This window comes from Cajanus cajan, chromosome 1 (assembly GCF_000230855.2).
Source record: "Cajanus cajan strain Asha chromosome 1, NIPB_CcT2T_4, whole genome shotgun sequence".
Lineage (NCBI taxonomy): Eukaryota > Viridiplantae > Streptophyta > Magnoliopsida > Fabales > Fabaceae > Cajanus > Cajanus cajan.
The window spans coordinates 77,682,889-77,708,224 of NC_138517.1; the positions used below are offsets into that span (position 1 = coordinate 77,682,889).

General features: G+C 32.2%; 2 protein-coding genes across 3 annotated transcripts in view; both read right to left on the reverse strand.

Moving 5' to 3' along the window:
* LOC109791095 (WD40/YVTN repeat and Bromo-WDR9-I-like domain-containing protein) overlaps nt 1-9,753 on the reverse strand; it is a 28,323-nt gene extending 18,570 nt beyond the window's left edge. Inside the window, exons 1-12 of one of the 2 annotated variants that reach the window (XM_020350351.3) lie at nt 9,499-9,753; nt 9,115-9,209; nt 5,676-6,023; nt 5,424-5,578; nt 4,420-4,656; nt 3,133-3,242; nt 2,950-3,027; nt 2,743-2,849; nt 1,220-1,314; nt 1,024-1,139; nt 293-396; nt 138-215 (exon numbers count right to left, since the gene is read on the reverse strand). In XM_020350351.3, coding sequence (XP_020205940.1) covers nt 138-215; nt 293-396; nt 1,024-1,139; nt 1,220-1,314; nt 2,743-2,849; nt 2,950-3,027; nt 3,133-3,242; nt 4,420-4,656; nt 5,424-5,578; nt 5,676-6,019 — 1,424 coding nt within the window. In that variant the 5' untranslated portion in view covers nt 6,020-6,023; nt 9,115-9,209; nt 9,499-9,753. Of the gene's footprint in view, nt 1-137; nt 216-292; nt 397-1,023; nt 1,140-1,219; nt 1,315-2,665; nt 2,698-2,742; nt 2,850-2,949; nt 3,028-3,132; nt 3,243-4,419; nt 4,657-5,423; nt 5,579-5,675; nt 6,024-9,114; nt 9,210-9,498 lie in introns of those variants that run through there. The other variant, XM_083063266.1, reaches the window with a different exon arrangement.
* A 6,224-nt stretch (nt 9,754-15,977) lies between these two features.
* Nucleotides 15,978-18,314, reverse strand: LOC109791097 (Glycosyl hydrolase superfamily protein). Its single transcript, XM_020350352.3, has 2 exons — nt 18,146-18,314; nt 15,978-17,165 (listed from the first exon to the last, which is right to left on the reverse strand). Exons 1-2 carry the CDS (start codon nt 18,234-18,236, stop codon nt 16,144-16,146), a joined length of 1,113 nt encoding a protein of 370 aa, XP_020205941.3. The 5' UTR covers nt 18,237-18,314; the 3' UTR covers nt 15,978-16,143.
* Nucleotides 18,315-25,336: the final 7,022 nt, after the last annotated feature.

A 25,336-nucleotide genomic window follows, 5' to 3' on the forward strand; every position in this document is an offset into this window, starting at 1 on the left:
ATAGCAGAAGCTTAGAGAAATGGGAATATGACATTTCTTGTTCTGAGAAGCAAAGGAGAGGAGCGTGCTAGGAGTAAGATCATTTAAGAAGTTACTTTGAATTCTTAAACACAGAGAGTAGAGACACACAAACTCACCAGGAATTTTTAAATTTGGGAATATTTTCCTCCTTCCAAGTTTCTGCTGTGGAAAATCGAGATGCTACTGCACATCCACTGCAAAATAAGGAGTAACAGACATCAGCATGCAAAATTTCATTATCAAAGATCACAACATACTGAAACAAACTAACCTGAATTGCACATAATTCACATCATTTTCATGCCCAGAGAGCACATCTATCTCATGATTTGGTTGGTCAGTGTCATCCATACTAAGTTTACAAGCATTCCACACCTGCAAAACATTTTAAGTTAGCTTAAGAAATAGTGAAGATGGATATCTATTTGGACAAATTTAGAGCTCTTTATGGTTTTCATCATTCTAAACTCACCAAAGATGCATTTAGATGTAAGAAATATGTCAGATTACAGATGGATAATCATATAAACCATAAAGGATCAAACACCTCACAAACTATTTTCAGAGTAACTGGATGCGTATTATTAGCATTTGACAGCCTAATGAAAATGGCCAGTGACCATGTCTAGGCAGTCAGAAAACGGTTTAAGCCAAGAAGGTCATCACTAATAGACAGGCATCAACAAAGAATTGATAAAGTGGGATCAGGGATCAACTAGCACTGTGATGTTGATTTAGAAAGTTTGAATGGGGATATGAAAAAAGGCTTCTATTTATAGAAGAACTATATTCTGCCTCTTTGAGAGGTTATTTTTTCCTCAAACAGTCACAATTTAGAAGCTCACCAGAAGAGCAGGAAGGGAAAGAACAAAAATGCAAAAACAGATGATTATTTTCCACAAAGAAAATAAAACCTTCATTTACCCTCGCATTACAGAGTTATTTATGCATCTCTCCAAACTATAGGTAAGCACTTAAAAACACACACACACACATACATACCCTAGCAAGATTGTCAGAGCTACCAGTTACAAAGACAGTTCCATTAGCATTAAATGCACAGCAAAAAATCTGATGGCTCTGTGGTAAAGTACTTGAAGATGGGCCACTGCTCTTCCCTAAAGCCAATAAGGTATTCCAAATTAGTTCTTTTCACCAATAAATCAATCAATCATAGTTCACAAAATAATCGACTAACCAATTACTGAATCAGGAGGTCTTGGAACATATAATCTTGGACTTGACTGGGTATACCTTGCATCCCATATCCTACAAGTTCCATCATCAGAGGAACTGCAAAGTAAACAAAACATGGCCAAGTTAATTTATAACAGAAGCCTGGAATGCCCAATGGTGACGATCATCCACATAAATCATGCCAGAAAGTTAATGCACACAAAAACATGTGACCTGAAGGTGAAAGAAATTTTCAGTGTCATAATCACACAAAATAGCATCAGTTAAAGGCATCTTTAAGAGAAATCAAAGCATCAGTTCAAGGCATCTTTAAGAGAAATTAAAGCATCATTTTAATCAATAGATGAACCATTCCAATTACCATGGATGATCTCTCAAAAACTAATCAAAGTAACAGGTAAATTTACACCAAGGTTGTCAATCTCGAGAGTTTACGTAATCTCATGGAGGCTCCGTAAACTCGTATCGTAAAAATAACATAATAATTGAACATTTTAACTCCATATTAAAGAGTAAAATAGAAATTACATTAATAATAAAATGCTAAAGTTCTTAACAAACTCGCAGAGAAGCAGAGTCGCGAAGAAGCAGACTCGTGAAGCCGCGCGACTCGCGGAGGAGAAGACAGGCTCACGGAGGAGAATGGTGGTTCGTGCACAAAGGAAAAGAGATTCACGCAAAGGAGAGTGGTCATTCGCAAAGGAGAACGACAAAGGCGAAGTGGTTCGCGCCTTCACCGAAGGAGAGTGGTCATTCGCGGAAGAGAACGACGGAGGCGAAGTGGTTTGCACCTTCACCGGAGGAGAACGCACGGGTCGCACGGCGGTTTGCCTTTGTCGGGGAGAAGACAGCGTCACAGCGGAGTTGCGGAGGAGATCTTTGCTAACAGGGGAGAGTGAAATGAAAGTCTCATTTCAGCCCTAACCCAAAACGAACATTTTGTGGAGAACAAAAAAAAAATGTGATCTGTTAAACTCGAGATTGATCTCGCGATATTACACGAGATTACACGAGATCACCAAGATTACTCAAAAACGAGTTTACTCCCGAGTTATACAGGTAAGTTGTCCTAATCTCGTAAACTCGTACGATTTTACGAGTTATCACTAAAGATTGACAACCATGATTGACACTAAATGTAGCCCCTTAATATTTCATAAACAATTATTAAGACCTAAAGTAAAAGGAAAAATCAGAGAGATCATCAAGGATTTGATAGAAACAAATAGAAAGAGACAGTAACAAACTTCACTGCATTCAAAATACCAGGGTGATTGTGATATATAGTTCGCATAATTGCCTGTCTACTGGTCTGAGAAAGCTCACGTTATTTCAACAAACCATATATATTTAGATTATGGTTAAATATGCCTCAAGATTGAATTGGCATCTTCAATATTACTAAATATATTTGTAAATATAATGAAAATATTGCATTATAGCTTACATGACATGAATCCACATTGCTGGGCATACGATTATATTATTAACTCCTTTTCTTTCTCTATTGACCAGAAGACTTACGATAAAAGCTGGTATACAGCATTTGGTCTGGGACTAAATGCTATGGCTGTAACAGCTCCGGTATGTCCCCGCAAAACTGATATTGGTAAGCCATCTGGCAAGCGCCACTATGAAAATCATATAGTCAAACATAATGTACCAAAAAAAAACCTGGGGAGAAGGGATAAAAAATCAAGAAACTTGCTTAACAACAACATGATAGCTTACCACTCGGATGACACAGTCATTTGATGAGGATGCAACTAAAGCATTGTTTGAACTCACAGCCAAGTCAGTGATATCACCCTATTAAAATATAGCACATAGTTAATCCAATGGCAAGCAAAAATTAAAGCAATGCCAGTCTATACAAACAAAAAATACATATTTACAGTAGAAAAACAAACTCACATCATGCCCCCGGCAACTGGCCAAACAATATGCAGTTTCCATTGACCAGACTTTTACGAGTCGATCATCTGAACCAGTAATCACATATCTTCCTGATCGATCAAATATAGCTGTAGAATACATGTTAAGGAAAAATCAGTTTCAAGACAAGAAGCAGCATAACCTACAAAAAGATGGAAGAATTCAATGAAATACCCACAGTAAGACCTAGGGCTGCATGAATTTATCCAATATTGGAAGGTACAGTAATTGAATTCATTCAAAATATCCCATATATTAGGAAGGAGTAAACAAAAGCATCTCCTTCTCCTGTCAGTTTTAGGAAGTTTATTGTTCTAAGAGCAAACAAAATAGAAACAGTAAAAGAGAAACGATATTTTTGTTAACAAGATGTTATGGACTTGCGGTAAAACGTGATCCACATTTGCTATGCATAGAAAAACAACAAATTTGTTGCTGGTGTAAAACTGCTGGGTTTTGAAAATCTACAAAGGTTTTCATAAAAGTAAATAAAATTCAGAAATAAGGATGGAATAGATCTAAAAAATGTTTAACACCATGAGTGACCAATTGTGAAGTTAAAACTCCTTTTATCTGTTAGCTTTGTAACTAAAGTAAGTTATAACTTTAAGCCACTTTACAATTCGGTTATTGTGTACGTTAGTTGTAAATTTCTGTTAGACAGTTGTAGTTTCCTTTCCCTGAGTCTCTTAGCATGTTTGTATTGACATTTTTCTCAGTTGAACGAGAAAGCTTTGTGAGATTGCTTCTCCATTCAATGGAGCTTTGGAATTCAGAATTGCGCTTAAGCACTCATACTCTCTGTAAATATATAGGGGTGTAAACAGAGACTCAGTAGGCTGTATCAAATTTATTTCAGTCAATGAAATACAATTCAGTTTTCTCTAATACCTTCCAGTTTGCTACAACTTAATTTCAAATACCAAAACATTTTAAATATTAATCATCATCTATCAACCGCACCATATTTTACCCTACATTATTGATTCTTGTTAACTCCTTTCATGTTTCAAGGACAAACAGTTCATTGGGAGTTCTTTGGTTCAATTTGAATTATCTGTAGTACAACCATAGAAAAAAAAAATCACAAACATGGGAAACCAAAATTTCTGATTTAAGATTTTCAGGAAAATAAAAACATTTCACGTACAAAATATCCCCTAAAGGAAAAAAGGAAACAAGGACAAAACTTTTTTCAACATGTACTCCTAAGTTACACAAAAATGTCAAAAGCTTGAGTACTTAGTACTGTATGGAATAACCTACCACAATAGACAGCATTACGGTGTCCTCTTAATCTCTTAATATTTTGCATCTTTTGCACCATGGTTGAAGGTTTTGCGATGGCATAGCATGCAGCACGTATAGATGGTGCACGGTGGTGTCTTGGGAAACCACCCCCAAGTTCCCTCAAATTAAGCCCATGAACCTGATTGGCTTTCATATGAGGCCAACGCATATGAGAAGGTGGCCTTTTGATTTCTTTCATTTTATCCCTATCAACTGTAGTAGAAAGCAATATAATAAATGCAGAAAGAAAAGGAAAAACTAATTCAATAAGAGGCACAGCTAATAAGGGAAACTTCTTTTTTTTATATTCAAATAATTTATTAAGAAAGGAGAGATACGAATGAAAGAAGAAAAATCCTCAGAAGCTAAACCAAGAATGAAAGAGCAGGGTAAAAAAGAACATGGCACATGTAATGCAGCAGTCATCTCTCTAGAGATCTACCAAAGACAACCCCCATAAAAAGACTATTGGCAGAACACCACAAAGAAGATTAAAAAAAATAAAAATAAAAAAAGGAACGCAACACATCTAATGCAGCAGGTCAATCTCTCTAGAGACCGATCTACCAAAGAAACCTCCTCCTGCCTCTTCAAAAAAGACCATTAGCAGAACACTACAAAGAAGCTAATTGAACTACTCAATCGCAAATGAATAAGGCAAATACTTGATCAATAAAATTTCTAACATTTATTTTCAGCCATATACACCAAACAACTGCAAATAGAGAAAAACCCCAAAGCCTTTTTAGCATCTCTGTTGGTGCTAAAATCTCTAAAATTATCAGACAGGAACATCTGGAGATCCTCAGGGAAAACCCAATTTTCACCAGAAACACCAAACAAATTACTCCACAGAAAGGAAAATTTTATTTGTTCCAAAATTAATAATCAGTAAATTCGTAAATCAGTATGAGAATTTTCACTACAGTACAAAGTTTTAAGAGTTGATAATGATTGAAGTACAAATAAAGGACACGTACAGCTCAGAAGTGAAAATGAACCACTTCCTAGAAGAGTAGGTACATCAGCTGCATTTGGAGCATTTCCAAGATTCATACCCAGTGATGGGGAAGCTGTATTTAATAACAATTGCTTCAAAAGCTTTACCAAGTGATCTTTTTCAATATGAGAATACCTGCATAATAAAGGAGAAGGGTGCATAAAGGACCTGTATAATAATTGATTATAACATCAACAAAAAATCATAAAGGAGAAAGGGTAAATAAAAATACCTCTCCACTAACATATTGTAATTTAAAGGGCATGATAGACCGTCATCATCTTCATCTCCACTACGTGCTGCAGTCCTTGAATACCAAGCATGATACCTTCTAGGCAAAAGCTGATGCTCAATAAGCTCATTCCAAAACTGTAAATAAGTTTTATGACATGGCCCAGCAGAAAGAAAGTGCATAATGAGGAAATAAACTTCCCTAAGGTCAACATCCACATCCATGTCATGATTCTTATTTGCCTCATCAAGCTCAGCTTTCTTAGGCACCTTACTGGAAAAGCTCAAATGTTTCATATTACCAGAAGGTGCATTGCCAGAAGGAACATACTTCTGCAATGCCATATTCCTGTAAAGCATCAAAGGAACAAATAAAGCACTAATCTAAAAGTTTTCCCTACATTTAAGAAAAATAGTGATAATAAAATTAAAAGACAATTACTGAGGAAAGTATTAAATAGAAAATAACAAACAGCAAATGGCCAAGATTCTAATTTTGAATTCATTTATTAAGAAAGAATACAAGGTAAAACAAAAATAACACTTTCTTTTGCCTGCTTATTTCCCAGGATTCTACCATCCCATGAAAAACGGTGATAATTAATACCCTTCCATCCAATCATACCATCATACCAAACAACTAAACAAATTTTAATCTCAAACTTAAGCAAAAGACATGACTAATGTGCATTTAAAACCACCAGCCCCCTGTCTATAACTAATATTTTTAAGTTAACAATACAGTAGTAACATAACCAAGGGCTGCCCAATGCACAAGGCTCCCAAGGGCAGATGAATGTAGCCTTACCCCGCAAGCAAATAGACTATTATCAAGATTTGAACCCTGACCTCCAACTCACAAGGAAAAAACCTTACCATTGCACAAAGGCTCACCGCAATATTGTAATAACAAGAAAAAAGTTTAAAATGAAAATGAGGCTTATTTATCCTTCAGCTCTCATACAGATAACAATGTAATTCAGAGTCTCATATAGTAGGTTTAAATCTAACTTAACCCTACAAAATCGACTTGTATGAGGAGAATTGCCTCCCATTTAGAAACTCTTTTTCTATCTTATCTTTAGTTGATGTGGAACTTAGATTTCTCCAAATACACTTCCTCACATTTAACACTATTAGGTTTGATACGTACATAGATAAATGGCGGGTAGTCCTTTTTAATGATCTAGGATAGACAAGATTAAGACTTTTCTCAATACACCCCATAACGTCTAACACTATTAGGTTTGCTACATGATAAATGGTGAGTGACCCTTTCTAATGATCTAGGATAGGTAGGGTTTGGGTTTTTCCCAATACACCTCCTCATGCCCAATACTATTGAACTTGGTGCATATATAAGCGGTGGGTGACATTTTTAGAGTGGATCTAGATAACTCTAATATCATCTTAGATAGTGGGTTTGAGCCTAATTCATCCTTACAAAATCATTTATAAGCTAAGAGTTGTTTCCCACTTATAAACTTTGTTTGTTTTATCTCTAGTTGATGTGAGGCTTGGATTTTTTTTCATACAAAGGTAAGGTTCCTGTTTGAAAGAAAGTAATCACAATTAGAGACAGCGACTACCTTGCTTGGAATGATAAGAGAGAACAAATGAGATGAAATGCCACAGCAGCTAAAAAGCAAGACAGTCAGAAAGCACTTGGAGTGTGATACGAGTACACACCATTAGTCATCCTCTCACAAGTTTGTCGATCTCTCAAATGTTTCAAACTGGAATATGTAATTAAATGAGAGGACAATGAGAATTGATTATTTGAATTTTGGAGGGAAGAATAGAGGTGTTCCTTGTTGTTATTTCTTATATTTACAGGGTCATATTTCTCTATTCTCTAGCACATTGTCAGATATTTAGAGTCAAATCATGGACAGATGCTTCATTGACATCTATTAGGTACATCACTATCATGCATGCAATGTGTAGTAATAGGAGAGCATCTTGTGACATTCTACTCTAGCTACAATCTCAGCAGCACCTGCTTTATGAGACAAAGCACAGTGACCAGAGTTTGAGATAAGGATGGTCAGCGTTCTGTTTAATTAATTAGTTTCTTGTCAGTAAGCATGTTGGTAGCTGGTAGGTAAAGTTGATGGTAAAAGGCTGACTAAAATAAACAAGTTACTAAATGATCATGTGCTTAAAGTGTGATGTGCCTTGCTAGCAGCAAGACCTCTCATCTTATGATCCGGTGGCTAAAGGGAGGCATCCTTCATTCCAAATCCTATCACATGACACCGTAAGTAGTTCTCATGTGTCATTGGGAAAGCCCCCTCTATTTGCTTTGAATATGAGGAATGTAGAGCACTAGAGCGTTGTCCTTACATTAGCTTTCCAATCTACAAGTCTTCTGATCAAGGTGTAGGCCTTTGACATCTAACTCCAAAACAAAATGATAATTTGGAAACCAGGTCTGAATCTTCTCAAGTACTTGCATAAAGAAATGTCCCAATTTGAGTTTAGACTTTTGGTAATGGCATTGGTATAATAATGAAACAAGCATGCATTAAAAAATACAGGAAAATATATTTCCCCCCTCTTTTCTCTTACATTTTTTTTTCAGCTACAGCTGTTTATAATGTATCACCCAAAATTGCCAAAAATAAATTCTTCACAGTATGTGATTTAACTGTCAAAAAATATAATGAAATCAATCACCTTTGAGGCATAAGTAACTCAATCACAGTACAAAGAAGATATCCAGATTCACTAATCTCTACTTACTTTCAAAGAGAACCAGCAAGCACATTCATATTTAACATCCAATTTGGTACTATCAGTCTCAGCCTTCTGACCATTTCCCACTCCACGTCCTCTTTTCCCATTCCACATTCATATATTAAAGTTGCATACATACATCTACTCTCCCCAAACCCCACTAGGTGCATGCCTAATGCTCTGGGTTTCCCTTTTTATCCCTCTTCTAGCATGCCTACATTGTATTATATGTCTCACAAATGGCATTGCTCCAGCCATAACAGAAATCCCTCAATTGTTCTGCTAACATGACCTAAAGCTATTAGTCCTTCATGTAAAAAAGAAAAAAAGAAACATCACCCAACAGCATGGTGCCCCATCAAATCCAGAACATTTCTCAGAAGAAAACCTATTCAGCATTCACACACCAAGATCTAAACATAGAACATGAGAAAGGATCAGCACACACAAACAATTAAGCACCAAAATGTCCGCCCTCCCTGCCTCACACTCCAAAACTGCTCAAACAAAAGCAAAGGATAACGAAATATCTGCAGCATTAGGCATAAAATGCACTAATAAAATTAAATCAAACATTCAAACCCTACTCAAATTTTCCAATCACTTCCCCCATTCTTAATCTCACATTCCATTCACCATTCATCAAACTGAAAATCCAAAGAGCCGACTAATCGAAATTAAAAAAGAAAAATAAAACTTACAAATGAGTGACAGATTCAACCAGAGAAGCACTCTCCAAAGCTCTTATCCACTCCACTGAAACCCTGAACCTCCACAGAATCCATGACGCATTCCTCTGCACCATCAAGAGCAAACAAAAAAAGATTAAAAAAAACCCTAAATTCAATGTACCAAAGCTTCACAACCACATAAACTAGCCATAAACTCGCAGCACACACGTCCACAGAGAACCAATCAAAGAAAATCCAACTAACCACAAGAAACAACACCAATCCCTCAAAAATCAAAAAAGAAAAACATTCCAAATTGTTAAATATAATAAACAATTTTAATCCAAACAGGTTTCATCAATGGAATTGAGTACGCATAAAGATAAACATGGTTACGCATGGTGGTTCCTGCACCTCGAGAGGTTCGGTCACTGGAATTCGAGAGTAACCGTGTCCTGGGCCAGTCAAATTCCGCGGAACCCGTCGAGTGTGAATCACGCGCCACAATGCGAATTTAGATTCAAGGAGGGAGCTCTCTGCTGTGCTATGCGTACAGTTTTTTCAGTATCTACGATAAATAAGTATAATGTGGCAGAGAAACAGAATCGAGAGAGGAAAAAGAAAGAAGATGGAAGAAGGAAAAGGGATTGAACCAAACGATGCGTTTTATGCCTTTCGGTAAGGTCGCTCTCTTTCAGCCAAAAATTAAATACTATTTTAATAAAATAAAATATATTTATAATGCTACGCGCAAGTAAGTTCGTGCATATTTTGGACTAACTAGTACTTGAAACGATGTCGTATTTGACTTTACTGGATGCCTCTTCATGGTATTGCAAATTTTTGTTTTATTTTAATTTTAATTGTTCCTCTTTTCATGAGACAATATTATTATTGGCAGGTCTCGTGTATTCAGGCAAAGTTAATAAAGTCACATGATTATAAATTTTCCTAAATCAAAAAGAAAAATTACATGAATATTTAAGTAAGAGTTTAAGAAAATAAAAAATAAAAAAACTTGACAAGACATATTGACTTTCGTTTTGGACGTTATTTCCAATTACGGTTAATAACTAACTCAAAAGTTTCAACTGAAGAAAAGAAATTGTAGCGTGCTCGCGCGACACAAGAACAGTATGATGTTTATAATTTTTTTTAATGTTATTTATAACTTTATATTATAAGTAATGGGTAAAGAATAATAAAATAGTGTCACATTATTTTGCTGTAATTTTTTTTTAATTATCTTTGATAGGTACCTATTATATTGTTCAGTGCAGAGAAAAAAATAGGATGAAAATCATTTAAAATTTTAAAGTTTTTATTATTTAGTTGAAAAAAAATAAAGGAAACTAATCTTAAAAAAATTAGTTTTTTTTCCTAATTTTTTTATTCAATTTAAATTTGAAAATTTTCTCTCTTTTTCATTATTTTCTTCTCATCTAAACACACACGCGCAGCGCGCGCGCGCGCACACACACACACATATATATATATATATATATATAATAATTTCTTTTACGTTTTATAATGATGAAACTATTACATGTAAAAAAAATTTACATTTCAATCAATATGAGTTAAAGTCAAGAAGTGAAGGATATAGATGACATAACTTAAGTCAGCTAAATTTTAGGATTTTTATATTCACTTTCCATTATCATAGTAAGGAGCGTTCTCTACCTCTTTGATGCTTAGTGTCAAGATCATAGGGAATAAAAGGTGTTTTGTGGTTGTTTGACACTTAGTGCCAAGGTGGTAGACAACACCTTGTTTTTGGACACTTTGAAACTAATTGTGGGGTGTTTTAATTTAATGTTTGAACCGTGTTATTATATTGATTATGATTAATGTTTGTTGTCATATGAAAGTGAATTGAAGACTAAATATTGATTGTTTTTTATAAAATTATATCGTACGAACTCATGTTGAGGCTTGTGATGTAAGAAGAAAAGTGAGAGTGAGGGAGTTCATAAACGAAATATTATTGATGAAGATTATCAAAATGATTTCACACACATACTCAAATCTATTTACACACACACACACACACACACACACACACACACACACACACACACACACACACACACACACACACACACACACACACACACATATATATATATATATATATATATATATGTTTAGATCAATTGTATCAATCGCTAACTAAAGATTCATATGTTTAAATTAATATCTGACCAACTATACATCATTATATCAAACTAACTATTAACAGAAAAATATTCAAAGAGAATTATATTCTCACCCCCCACAAGATCAAGGTGGTTGAGCCAAAAGTTTGAACACATGAGCTTGGATGATAAGTCCAAAAAACGAGCTATGGGTAGAGGCTTAGTTACAAATCAACAATTTTGATTAGTTCTTGAGATATGAGACACTTTAATTTGCTTATTAATAACTTTCTCTCGCACAAAAAAGGTATAATTTCATATCCTTGGTAGGAGCATGAAGAAAAAGATTGTGAGCAAGATGAACAACACTTTGATTGTCACAAAAGATAGTTGGTGTGAAGCAAGGGATGGAGAGTTCATGTAGTAGCATTTGAACCCATAACAAATTTGCAGTAATTGTAGCTAAGTTGTGATATTCAACTTTTACACTAGATCTTGCAACCACAATTTACTTGCAAGACCACCAAGTAATCAAGTTGGGACCGAGAAAAAATAGCAACCCCAAAAGTAGAACATCAATCATCAATATCAACAACCCAATCACATCACAAAAGGCTCGGAAAGAGAGCGATTAACTAGGAGAAGCTGGAAAGAGACAAAGACTAATGTGTAAAAAGCCTTTAAGATAGAGGACAACGAAACTTGTACAACTCTTAGAGTAATCACGATGTTAATGTTGTGGAGTTAGATCCATGAAAGGACTTCTAGGAGAGAAGTCCCCAATCGATAGAGGATGTCAAGATAGTGGACATAAAGGAAAGTTAGTTAAGATAGGGATTGGGCTGAGTGGCAATGTGGAGGATGGCATAATCAACATGGTGAAAAGGAATGAAAGCAACTTTGCATGGAGCCCAGGCGACATGCTTAGAATCAAACATATATTTCCTATGCCACAAACTAGCATTGGATTCTAGGGCAAAAGTTGTCCAAAAGACGAGGGAGTTTTATAAGGAGAGGAGGAAGGTAGTTGTAAAATAGGCAACAAAGTTGTTGGGAGTGGGCCACATAAGAGAGATAAGTTATCTGACATGATTGTCAAACATAGTGATGTGAAGAAATCTAGTGGCAAGTGGCGTATGTGTACAATCTTTACCAATCTCAACAAGGCTTGCCCAAAATACTCACACTCATTGTCGAGCATTAATTGCTTAGTAGATGGAGCATCTGGTTGTGAGTTATTGAGTTTTATCGATGTCTACTCAAGTTACAACCATATTCGAATGCTCTCAAGCGATGAAGACAAGACCACCTTCATGGTTGACCAAAACAATATTTGTTACTAAGTAACGCCTTTTGGGTTCAAGAACATCAGGGTGACATACCAAAGATTAATGGTGTAGGGTTCAATAATGATGTTCTCCTCAACCCCATCTTTGGTGATTATATTCTTTAGGTTGAAACGTCCCACCGAGTTCTAGTTCGAGTAGACAGACTTCAAACGGAGGATGTCATCCTTCACCCATGGGTACAGGTACATGTACACCATTCTTTATAGTTCATTTTCTCTCAATATTCACTCACACAACCTCTCCTCCTAAATAGAACATAGTGAATAATGGCAAGGGGAGAGGAACGTACCTATAAATGGAGTCTTTAAGCACTCTAGCATTCATTGCCCCATTCACCACCACATTGTGAATATTTGCCCGCTACCACGATGTTATAGTAGCAATGAACCACTTCCTCTCTCTTTCACCTTTGGTAAGAAAACTCGAGAAGAGGTGTCTTCTATTTATAGGCCAAGGAAGGGAGGTTTGAAATGCCAAGCGACATGAGACATACGTCGTTCGATCAAAGGTCTCTTCATTTTTCAATGCATGTCATTTGGTCAGATTAAATTCATATCATCTCACATTGTGTTTTGAGAAGAGTCTTAAAGAGAAGGTGCAACCCATTGAGCCACAAGTAGAGGTTTATGATGAGTAAACATTGAAGAAATGCATCATTTGAACATTCAAGTTGAAGCGTGTGCTTGGGATAGAGGCGACCAAGCTTTTTTAGTTACTTAATCCTGATCTAGAAACCAAACAATCTCTTCATCTTTTTAAGACTCGAGACTAAGTGGTTATGTACCCCTAGTGATACATGATTAAACCAAGACTAACCGATCTATAGATGAGATGGTGACCGACCAAGCATGCAATATTTAGCGTGATCTCATAAACTAAGATCTCATTTGAAAATCAATTAGCCTTTTCTTTTTAGAATTGAGACTAAGGATTGTGTACTCTCATAGGTTTATGACCAACCAAACATGTTATATTATCCAATGCTGATTAAGCTCATCATAAAAAGATGACGGTCGCTCCTACCATGTCAATTACAATGACTCAATTAAAATGATAGATAAAGGATATTAACCACAACTTGATAAGATAAATGTACCTGAGATACACAAAATTCAATAATCATGGACATGGTAGAAAAATGTTGAGATTAAGGATAAAAAACAGGCCTCAAGATCACGACCATGAAGCTCTACAACTAGGTTAAAAAGAAAGACAATCCCCTAGGGAAGAGGGGTTATTGTTTGAGGGTAAAAGCACACCCAAGAAATGGAGAAAAAAAGAAAATTAAGTGCTCTAGTAGGGTGATCACATTTGTGGTCGAAACATGTGTGGTTGATGTTGTTCTCCAATAAAAATTAAAGTTTTACTTCAATAATATAAATTTACAATTAATACAAAGTTCAATAATATACATTCATTAAATTTATATGCATATTATGAAGTAAAATTCTAATTCTGATTGGAGAATAGTACCAATCACACTTAAAGAATTGCACCTAAGTTTTATCCTTTGCAAAAAAGATAATTTGTACCATTGTTTTGAAATTAGACCAACTAGTTTGCCTAGTCGAATCATGAAACAATTTGGTGACTAGTATAATTACTAATGAAAAAGATTCGAGCATTTCATAATCGTTATGAACGGGTCAAAAACTAATGTAGAAAATTGGTATAATTTGGTTCTGTTCATTTTTTAAAAATTTAATTTAAATATTTTAATAATAAAAAATATACATTTAATAAAAAAAATTATTTTGAATTTTTTAGTCTATTATTTTTATATTTATTTTATAAAAATATAATTTAATCATTTATCTTAATTTACAACTTTTTGTATATTAAGTTTTTATAATTTATATTAAATTAATTTGACATTTAGATACAAACATGTTATTGTTAATGCACATTATTTATTTTATTAAAATTTGAACTTAAATATTATATTACACTTTATTTGGACTCTTATATATATATTGAATGTTAAGAACTTATAAATGATGTTTTATCTTAATTTTTAGTGATATAAAATTATGAGATTAAATTTATTAAATATTTTTTGTATTATTAATTATTATTTTATTAATACATGTCTGATCATAGTTCAACCACAGTTGAACCATTAAACCTTGAACTAGAACTTAGATTGGTCTAGTTTTAGAAATATTGCTTCATATATTAAGATATATGTAGAATTTGGTCTTAAGAACATGTTGGTTGGATCCCTAATTAGTCATAACCAACATTGTTGGAACATGGAATTAAGTGCTAGTTTGTTCAACTTAAGAGATTATGAGGTCATCATAAATATTCCTATTATTGACTTTGACAGAAGATGTTGTATCTAAAACTTGAGCAAAGGTGGTCATTATTATGTAAAATTTGCATATTATTTATAATAGTAGTTTGAAAATGCCTAGATCTTGGAGTTCAATTTGGAAACTAAATGTTCCCCTATGGGTGAAAAGCCTCATGTGGCGGGCTTGTAGAGTTTGCCTCCCAACTCAAACTAGATTGCAGGCTAGGGTGTGGAATGCCCCATCACTTTTTTCTTTTTGTGAAACAAATCTTGAGAATAGTTGACACATCTTTTTTTTTTTCCAGATGAGACCATGCCAAGGAAATATAGATACTAGTAGGTTTTTAGAAAATATTACATAAATAAGGTCTCTAAGAGGTCTCTATATCCATTCATTACTTTTCTAAGCACTATTTTAGAGAGACTAGAGAGAATTCTTGTGAGAGTGTCCTTGTAATCACAGGTCAATTGAAGATTCCTCTTTGCTTGTGTAATCCTTATTATGAGTGACTAAATTTTTTACTATTGGAGATTGATGTAGTTGTTGTATTCATATAATCTTCTATGTTCTCATTCAATATATTATTTTTATTCAGTTAATCACTTTTACTTTGTACTTAATGCATGTTTTGGTCAATGTATGATTTTATAATTTTGACTGAGGTTGAAAAACTCTTCTAGAACTATGATCTAAGTAAAACACTAATAACATTTATTATTGAAAAATTGGAATAAATTTTATCGATTGATTTTTGGTCTTTGACCTTAATGTAGTATTGTTTAACAAAAATTATCAAGGAATTGAAATTTCTCTTAAACAATCTAGAGTTTCTCGCATGATGAATTAGGATTAAAATATAGTTGTGGACTGTTAATTAAATTAATAATATAATTACAACATTAAATAAAAATTGGGAAGGATTTACATTGGAAGGTTAGTGAAATTAATCTCTAATTATTCTTATAATTATCTAAATTTAAATTCTTAATTTCTTAAAAAGAGTAAAAATACTTAACCAATTGCACAATCTTTATATAATAATTAAAAATGATATAATGAAGTGTGTCATATAATTAAAAAAATAAATAATAAAATAGTATTCAGATAACTAAGAGATGTAATTGACCGTGCCTCATATTATATAGTTTCATCTTATTAACTTTTTCGACACTTATTTATCCAAAAGTGAAGGATAAATATTTCAGACCATCAACACATTCTCTCTTATTTAGTGGCTGAAACAACATATATTTTGAGAGAAGTGTGATTCCCACCTTACATGTCACTCTTAAGAGAAATCGTTGCATTGAAGTCATCAATAAAAACTTCCTCATCCCTTTTTCCACCGAACCCAAACGGGTATTTCTTTTGCTTATTGGGACTGAAGAGCCCAAAATGTTTCTCTATCTCCGGACTCTTTTGATTCTCATCGAACATGGCAAATATGTAAGTCTCTGTGGGCTTTGAAGGCCTTCTTGGACTACCTCTTTTAGCACGACGAACCAAGTTATCCAAGTACACGCGTGCATTGTCATAAGTGGCACCAAACCCTCCATCCGAGGGCCACCCACTCTCGGACACAACCACCTCCACGTAACCAATCCTAGTGTTATCAATTGCGGCATGCACCGAATCCAACATAGCATCAAACAAATTTTGGTACCCATATTGACCATCTTGTACCACAACATTTGGTGAGGTGAAAAGAGCATAGGGAAGTGATATGTCACGAGGGTTACCGGAGTAACTAAAATAAGGGTACACATTGACTAATAAAGGTGCACTCGCATATAGCAAGTACCCAATTATTGGGTCTAGGTATGACCTCACATCACCCCTAAAGGAACCTTGTGATGGAGGGTAGGAGTTTCCTATTAGGGTCATGTCAACAGCCGTTGAAACCTTGATCTGATCATGAAGGCCTTGAGCTCTTATAGCTTGGTACACGTTTTGGACAGCAGGTAGAACATATTGGGCTAGCCAAGAAGAGCCTCCAACAGGATTCACTTCATTGCCAACTGCCACGTACTTGATTTTGACACTAGGCCAAAAGTTCAACACGTTTCTTTGCACCCATTGGCGAGCAGTGTCAGCATTTGTGGCAAGGCCTTGAAGATCGGAATTGGGCACTCCAAGAATGAGTTCAATGCCGGAATTTCTAAGTGCTTGTAGAGCAGCTTGATTAGGATCATACAGTCTCATTCTCCTTATATTGTTTGATTTGTAAAGACCCACAACTTCGTTTGCTGGTGGTAGATTGTTGCCCAACATGCCATAACATACGCCAATTTGAGCATCTGCAATAAATCATATATATGAAATTAAGGTGTGTATATGCATCACATACATTTGGGAAATTCATAGATGATACTGAAATTTTTTGGTGAAACTTAATTTAAAGAAATAATAAAAAAAAATATTTTTGTGAAGTTGAATCTTATACAAAAGTCTTTTAAGAAAAGTGATCATTTGAAAAAGGAAAAAAAAATAATTGTTGAACATCCACCGTATATACACTGACGTGAAATAATTACATCTTCCAATTGGTTGTTGAAGACTAAGTCCATCTAAACATATGATCGCATAAATGAATTTTATTTCTGTTAACAATTATTTTTTCAATGCACATGATCATAAAATCTTGCTTGTGTTAATGTTTAAAGAAGTCAACTATTTACTAGCAAGATCTTTTTTATTTTATATATAGAGTTTAATAGTGGCACATAATAATATAAAATAATTTTATACAATCAGTCATCTAATTACAATTTGTATAAATAATAAGTATGTTGACTTTTATAATAAATAATTTAAAAGTCATAAAAATTATAATTTTATTGATTTGATTGTGTAAATTTTTTTAACTAACCATACATCATCAATATCATGATCCAACTATTAAATTCAAAATTATTAATGAATAGATTAAGTTTACAAATTTGTATAAAATTCAAAAATTATTTTATATTTTCTTTTATTAATTCAAATTTATGTATACTCATAATACAAAAACTTAAATTAATGAAATATAGTATCAAATAATTTTTAAATTTTATACAAATTTACAGGCTTGATCTATTTATTAAAAAAATTTAATTTAAGTATATCTCTTTTAATTTACAGACTATAAATAATTGAGTGAAATAATTCTATAAAAAAAAAAAATTACTCTGATTAAGTATATGACTTTCCTATATATACACACATAGCAAAGAGCAAATTAACTTAATTATCAATGGCGCAAATGGATGTAGCAATTAATAGAGAGACGACCAACCTGCCGTGCGAAGGTTTACTGTCAATAGTTCCAAAAGAAGCAGTAGAGTAGCCAATGAGAACCTCTGGTTTCTAAGGAAGAGAGAAGCCATAGTGCAAAATGTAACACACCACAAAAAACTCAGTGAAGGATTAGGCCTATATATAATAGGGCACAGAACTTGATCACACTTCATTCCTGCTGTCTCCTTATATATCAATGTATAAACAGTTCCTTGAACATGTCTTAAAGGAAATTTGAATTATAATATAATAAAATATCGTGATGTCTATGTTTACCCACCTTATAATCAATCCTTATCTTCTACTATCTGTCAACCATGAAAAGTCTTGGTCTTGCTTATTTTTCTTCTCTTATTTAGAGTTGGAAGAACTCTCGCTCCTACAGAAAAAAATAGCATGTATAGTCAAAATATATCTCAGTTTAAAATTGTGAAAAACTGAGTATTTATTTTTAAATTTTGATCATTTAAAAATTATGAGTATTTATTTATTTATTTATTTATTTTAATTTTGACCATTTAATTATTTAAATATAATTTAGCTAGTGATTGGTGAGAGCAATAAATTTGTGTCATGTTTTAATCTACATGCAAGTTTAAGACTTAATTTACTCTTAATCCCTTTATTCTAATATGTAATTTTGGTTTCCTTAACTTTAGTTCCTTCTGTAAAAAAATAAAAATAAAAATTAATAGTTGCTTGCATTTTCCTAATTATTTTCCTAATTTTGGTTTCCTGATTATTTTGATCATTTAAAAATTATGAGTATTTATTTATTTTCCTAATTTGAGGTGATACATTTAATTTAATCAATTAGAAATTAAATGACTCAATGTAAGTAATTGAAATCACGTAGAAATTGAACTATATAACGTACGAGAATACCAAAACGATATAACTAGTCTTAAAATGATCCAGGTAGCAGGCACACCATGACATCTTTGACCTTTATCTAAGTAATTAATTAACCTTTTTAAACCTTCTTGTAAAAAAAAAAAAAAAAAAACCTTTGTAAACCTTATAACATTATTCTTAATAAAAAAAAAAAAAACTCAACTACGTAAGTAATTAATCACACACAAATTGAAGAGTACCACCAACTAGATGATCAATTCACAAAAACAAACATAATTTTTGACAAAAAATCATGTAGACGTATTAAGAAGATCAGAATAGTCAATGTCATTGTAATGCATGCACCTGGAAGAGTGTCACCAACTAGATGATGAATATGGACAATGTATGCTTAATAAATTAATGAAAAGAATATTATAAATATAAATTTTAAAATATTTATTATAAATTAATAAATTTATTCTACATATTAATTTGTAGTTAGATGATACTGTCGTGCAATTTTTTATTATTATTTATATGTAACCACAAAATAAATAAAATACTGATATTAGTAATCAACTATAGTTTCTCATAAGCAGTCATTTAAAAAAGCAATTGATTTTTCCAAATGATGTCAGTGGCTGCTGCACGGTATGAGTGGACTTGAAGAATTATTGAACATGCGTAAGAGAAACAAAATTGAGCACAAAAGATATAAAAAGATGCAAAAACAAATTAGTTAAAGATATCCTTCGATTGAGTTATACGATATTTATGGTATGAGCCAGAAAGACTAGCAATAGAAAGCAGCCATTATTATTTTTTTTTTTTAAAGCAGCCATTATTATTTTTTTTTTTTTAAAGCAGCCATTAACAATGATTAAAATTGCTCCCCAACCCCACCCTTTCCAAATGTCATACTTTAAAGAATACGCGTAATCATTAATAATTTCCAAAACTAAAGTTGATAATTAAGAAAACTTAATAAATCTCTGATCTCTCTCCTTTTTTTTTTAATCAGTAAATTTAATGCATCTCTTCACATGTTATAAATCAATCGTATATTCGTATCGCATGTGCCGATGATTAATCCAATCAATTCCTGTTATATATTTTTAACTCATCGCTCTTAAAATCAGAAACTTAATAAGATTACTGCATTTAACTTTTTTAACATTTTTCTATTTATATTTATTAAAATATTATTAAAAATTCAGTTAATTTTATAACATTTTTTAAGTTACTATAAATAGAATATTTTTTTTATCTCAATATTACTTTTGTTTAATTATTTTTAAAAAGTTTCACATCGAATAAATAAATATTATATAAATAATATATTTTTAATTTTTAATTATTTTCAAAATTAAAATCTCATTTAAGTGAATAACATAAATATTTAAGATAAATAAATTTTAATATTTGATCAAAATTTAATGACAATTAATTAAGAATGTCTTCTACTTTAAAAGACATGTAAGAGACTCTGAGTAATTATAAAATTAACTAAAACTTAGTAATATTACTAAAATGTTACAAAAATATCAATTTATTAACATTTAAAAAATAATATTTAATTATATAAAAATATTATTAATAATATTTAAATTATATATAATATTTGATAATACGTTACAAAAATAAATAAATATGCATATACAATTAAGTAATATTTTTTAAATATTGTCAAAATTTTCTGGTACAAAAATCTAGTTACATTAGTCATGAGTATTATTTTTATTCATCAAAATTATAATAATAATATCATAATTTAAATATAAGATCTTATGTATACTATTCTAACTCTATATCAACTTTAGTTGTTCATCTGCCTTGAGCACAAAGAGAAATATGATTAAAAAAAAATTAAGATAGAAAGAAGCAAAGACGAGAATATTTAATGAGAATTGATATATTTTTAGAATGTTTGAATTGAAAGATGGAAGAAACACTACAATAAAATTTAGTATTATTGACAATTATTTAATGGTAATAAATTAATTGCCTCTATTTTATTATTTGATAAAAATATTAATGATTATTATATAATAGCCACTAAAAATGTATTTACATCACATCAAAATTTACTATTAGCGACAATTATTTGTTAGAAAAAACTTAAGTCCCATATCGACTAGAAATAAAATAATTAAAGAGTATATAAGTGAATGATAACTCTCACTTTACAAGTATGTTTTATATAAGATTGAGTTAAGCCTATAACTTACTATTCTAAGTTGGTATTTAGGAGATAAGATAATTAAAAAAATTAAAGAATATATACTTAGAAGATAAATTTCATCTTCTAAGTCCCACATCAATTAGAAATAAGGTAACTAAAGAGTATTTGTACTCATGTTACAAGTCCTACATCGACTAGAAATAAGATAATTAAAAAGTATTATAAATCTTTTCTTAAACTTTTAGCGACAATTTTAAATGACACAAAAAGTTATACAATTTTCCTGACCATTATGAGGGTTTTTACCAGCATATAGAATAATTGCCGGTAAAATTTTAGCGACACTGCATACAATGACTAATGCGTGAAATGCCAATAAAATATTTTATAACAATTTTTATTGTCACTAAAAATCATATTAAATACTACTAAAAGTCCATTTTATTGTAGTGAAAGAAGTAGAAGAGAATTTTTTTAATGAAATAGATCAGTACAAAATGTCTACATCTGTGAAGAGATTTTTTTTCTCCTGATCATAGGTTTCTCTATTTTTATTTCTTTATCTTCTCCTATTTCCAAACAACTAAAATAAATTATTTTCTCATATACTTTCTGTAATAATTACTAGAAACAAAAAATTAATGAGTTATTTTTTTTTCGGGATTTGTACTATTTATTACCAATAGATTATTATTATACATTTCTCACCCTTTTATTTGTAGGGTAGTTATCAGAATTAAAATTTAATAAATAAATTTATTATATATTCTATAATTTAACTAATCGATATTTTATATATTTAATAAATAAATTTGTATAATTCATAAATTTGCGTAATTAAAATAAAATATTTAATAAAAAATTTATCATCTTAATTTTTAATATTTTTCATATAATAAATATAAATACACACTTGTAAAACAAAAAATACAATCACAAAGAAAATAAAGGTATATATAAAATATAAATTTGTACTACAATTTATGGTAATATATTTTTCACGTTATACTTTTTTTGGGGGTAATATCATGTTTTTGTACAATTATTAAATGCACTATCCATAAAGTTTTGTTATGGGCACTATGTATCTTGTTTTATTTTATTGGATCCTTCATTGCTACATTATATCTGAGAAACTTATTTAACTTTTATTCTAATATAATGTTTTATCAAAAAATTGTTTAATTCATAAATTTTTTTTTCTCTTTTCAATATCTCATATTCTTTTTTCTACATGTTCAAAAACTAATGATAAAAAACTTACAAAGGAAGAATCTCTTTACAAAATCATATGTGACTTTTAAAATAATATTTTATTATTAAATAAGTCACAAATAATTTTCATTGAAGATGCTTAATTAATTATTATAATGTGTTTAATTTGTACAAAAATATTACTATTAAAATATCTAATTATTTAAATATATTAGCCTTAAGCTTCAAACTAATGAATTTATTAAAACATCTTATAATTAATTATTATAATTTACTAATTTAGTGAAAACATACTACAAAAAATTGTTATGTAATAATATACATTTTATAGTGACACATTATTTATTCTTAAAAATTATTTTTACATGTAGATACAATATATATTAATATATTATTAAAATTTGTAAGTATAAATTATAGTTACACATTAAATATGTTGTTGAATCCTATTTAAAATCAATTCTTACATTATATATAGTTATATATTAAATAAATTTATGCTTACATATATTTTATTTATGATGTCACTTTATATATCAATATATATAATATTTCTTGTAATAAAAGTATGATAAGTTATAAAGATGCAATGATCATTAAAAAAGTAGCTTATTACAAATAAAATGAAAATCAATATCATTGTGTTTGGTATGTTAATAGAAGATTACATTCAATGCAACTTATAACAAGTGAAACTTATGGGGTTCCTACTTAGCAAATTTAATATAACTCATAAAAGAGTTGCTTCATCCACATAATAAGATCGCAAGTAGTAAAAGATAAAATATTTTGCTTTCGCATTAGATTTAACAATATTTTACTTCTTTCTCTAACGAGAAATAAAAATTTCTCCAATAAAAACACAATAGCTAGAGATTGACCATTCATTGATCATGCATGGGACATTCAACCCAATTAATATCTAGATATTAAATAACATTAGCTAGTATGACCTGTATTCTTATCGATTAATTATTTTGCTAAAGATCTTAATTAAGATATACTTCAAGATTTAAATTACATCATTCTAATGACTATCACCAGGAGAATTTAGGAATGGACTCACAATATTGACAACAAAAAATATATGACAAGTATAAAGTCATGGTGAGATATAATTGAACTTCTAATCCAACCTTAGTTATGTATTGTGTAACGACCCGACTGGTCACTACACACACACTACTGTACATCGGAAACGCCAGACAGAAAGGACAAGTATATAAATATAGGATCTAGAATATAAATATATACAAAGTCTCTATCCGACTAGAGTTAGAGTGTACAACACAAAGTCCAATCAATGTTACTATCCCAAGTAACTACATAACAAAATAGTCACAAAAACGATCAGCTCTACTGGTCCGCCGAAGACTCATCCTTAGACGCCCACCTATCCCTGCTCTGCTCCCATACATAGTATGATCATCACAGTCCAACATCATGGAGACAACAAAAGGGTAAGCTAGTGTAATTAAAATTCAACATACAAATATATATATATATATATATATATATATATATATATATATCAATATAAATAAACAACATATACAATTATCAGCACACTTATACAGCTTATACCACTCAACAATATCAACACCGCAATGCGGCAATATCAGCACTGCCTTAGCGGTTAGAATCAGCACCCATATGTGGCTAACAATAGCACTGACTTAGCGGCTATAATATCCCCCAACTCAGCACAGCCCAGCACAGCACAGCACAGCACTTCAACACATCAATCAACTTAACAAAATTCATTTAAAGTACCACATTATTTAGCCATACCAGCACACATCTTTAGCATACACCTCATCAATCTTACAGCATAATCAGCAATCAGCACACAATGCGTCGTCACGCATAACTCGGAGATCTCCTACAGCAACTCAACCATTATGGCCTATAACAACTCAGCCATTATGGCCTACAGCAACTCAGCCTTTCGGCCTACAACAACTCAGCCATTATGGCCTACAACAACTCAGCCTTTCGGCCTACAACAACTCAGCCATTATGGCCTACAGCAATTCATATCAGCATTCAACACAACACAACTTTTGCAACTCAACATATCAACTTGCAACACAACACAACTGGACAACTCAACATCAACTTTCAACACAACTCAACTGTACAACTCAACATCAACTTTCGACACAACTCAATTGTACAACTCAACATCAATCAACCAACATCATCCATTAGTCATCACATTATATTCGTCTACAACTCAACTAAGCATAAAACAACATTAACTAACATATATAAATTTCTCATCTCCGCGCCCGGCGCACTCATGGTCGCGCCCAGCGCGGTACAACCAGAGAGTACCAGGGGCTAGCGCGCCCAGCGCAGGTATGCCTGCGCCTGACGAGACTCAGCCAGAGAGCCCAAGGCTCACATGCGCCCAGCGCATGCCAGGCAGAGACTCCCAGGAGTCTCGCGCGCCCGGCGTGCCCATACCCGCGCCCAGCACGGGGAAGGTAGAGACCTCCCCTTGGTCTCGCGCCCAGCGCAATTCAAATTGTGCCCAGCGCCCATAGGGCAGAGACTCCCAAGGAGTTTCACGCCCAGCGCGACAAGGGCCGCGCTCAGCGCAACGCATCAATATCAGCATATACATATATATACATTACAGCGTGACATTTCATCATCAACAACATAAAATAGCATGATCAACAATTTCACAACGTACGACATGTTCAACACATACTCCGACCCAATCCTCTTATTTACAACTCATCTATCTTGTCAAATTACCCACCCAAACAACACCAATCAACCTAAGCACCTAAAACAACTTTAAACTTAACCAAATCACTAAATGGAAAAATGGCAACCTTCACAGAAAATAACACATCATGAGTTATACTACTCCTATCATGCTCATCCTTATCTCATATGAAAGATAATCAAATTTCCTACAACTCTCATGAAGACACCAAGTCC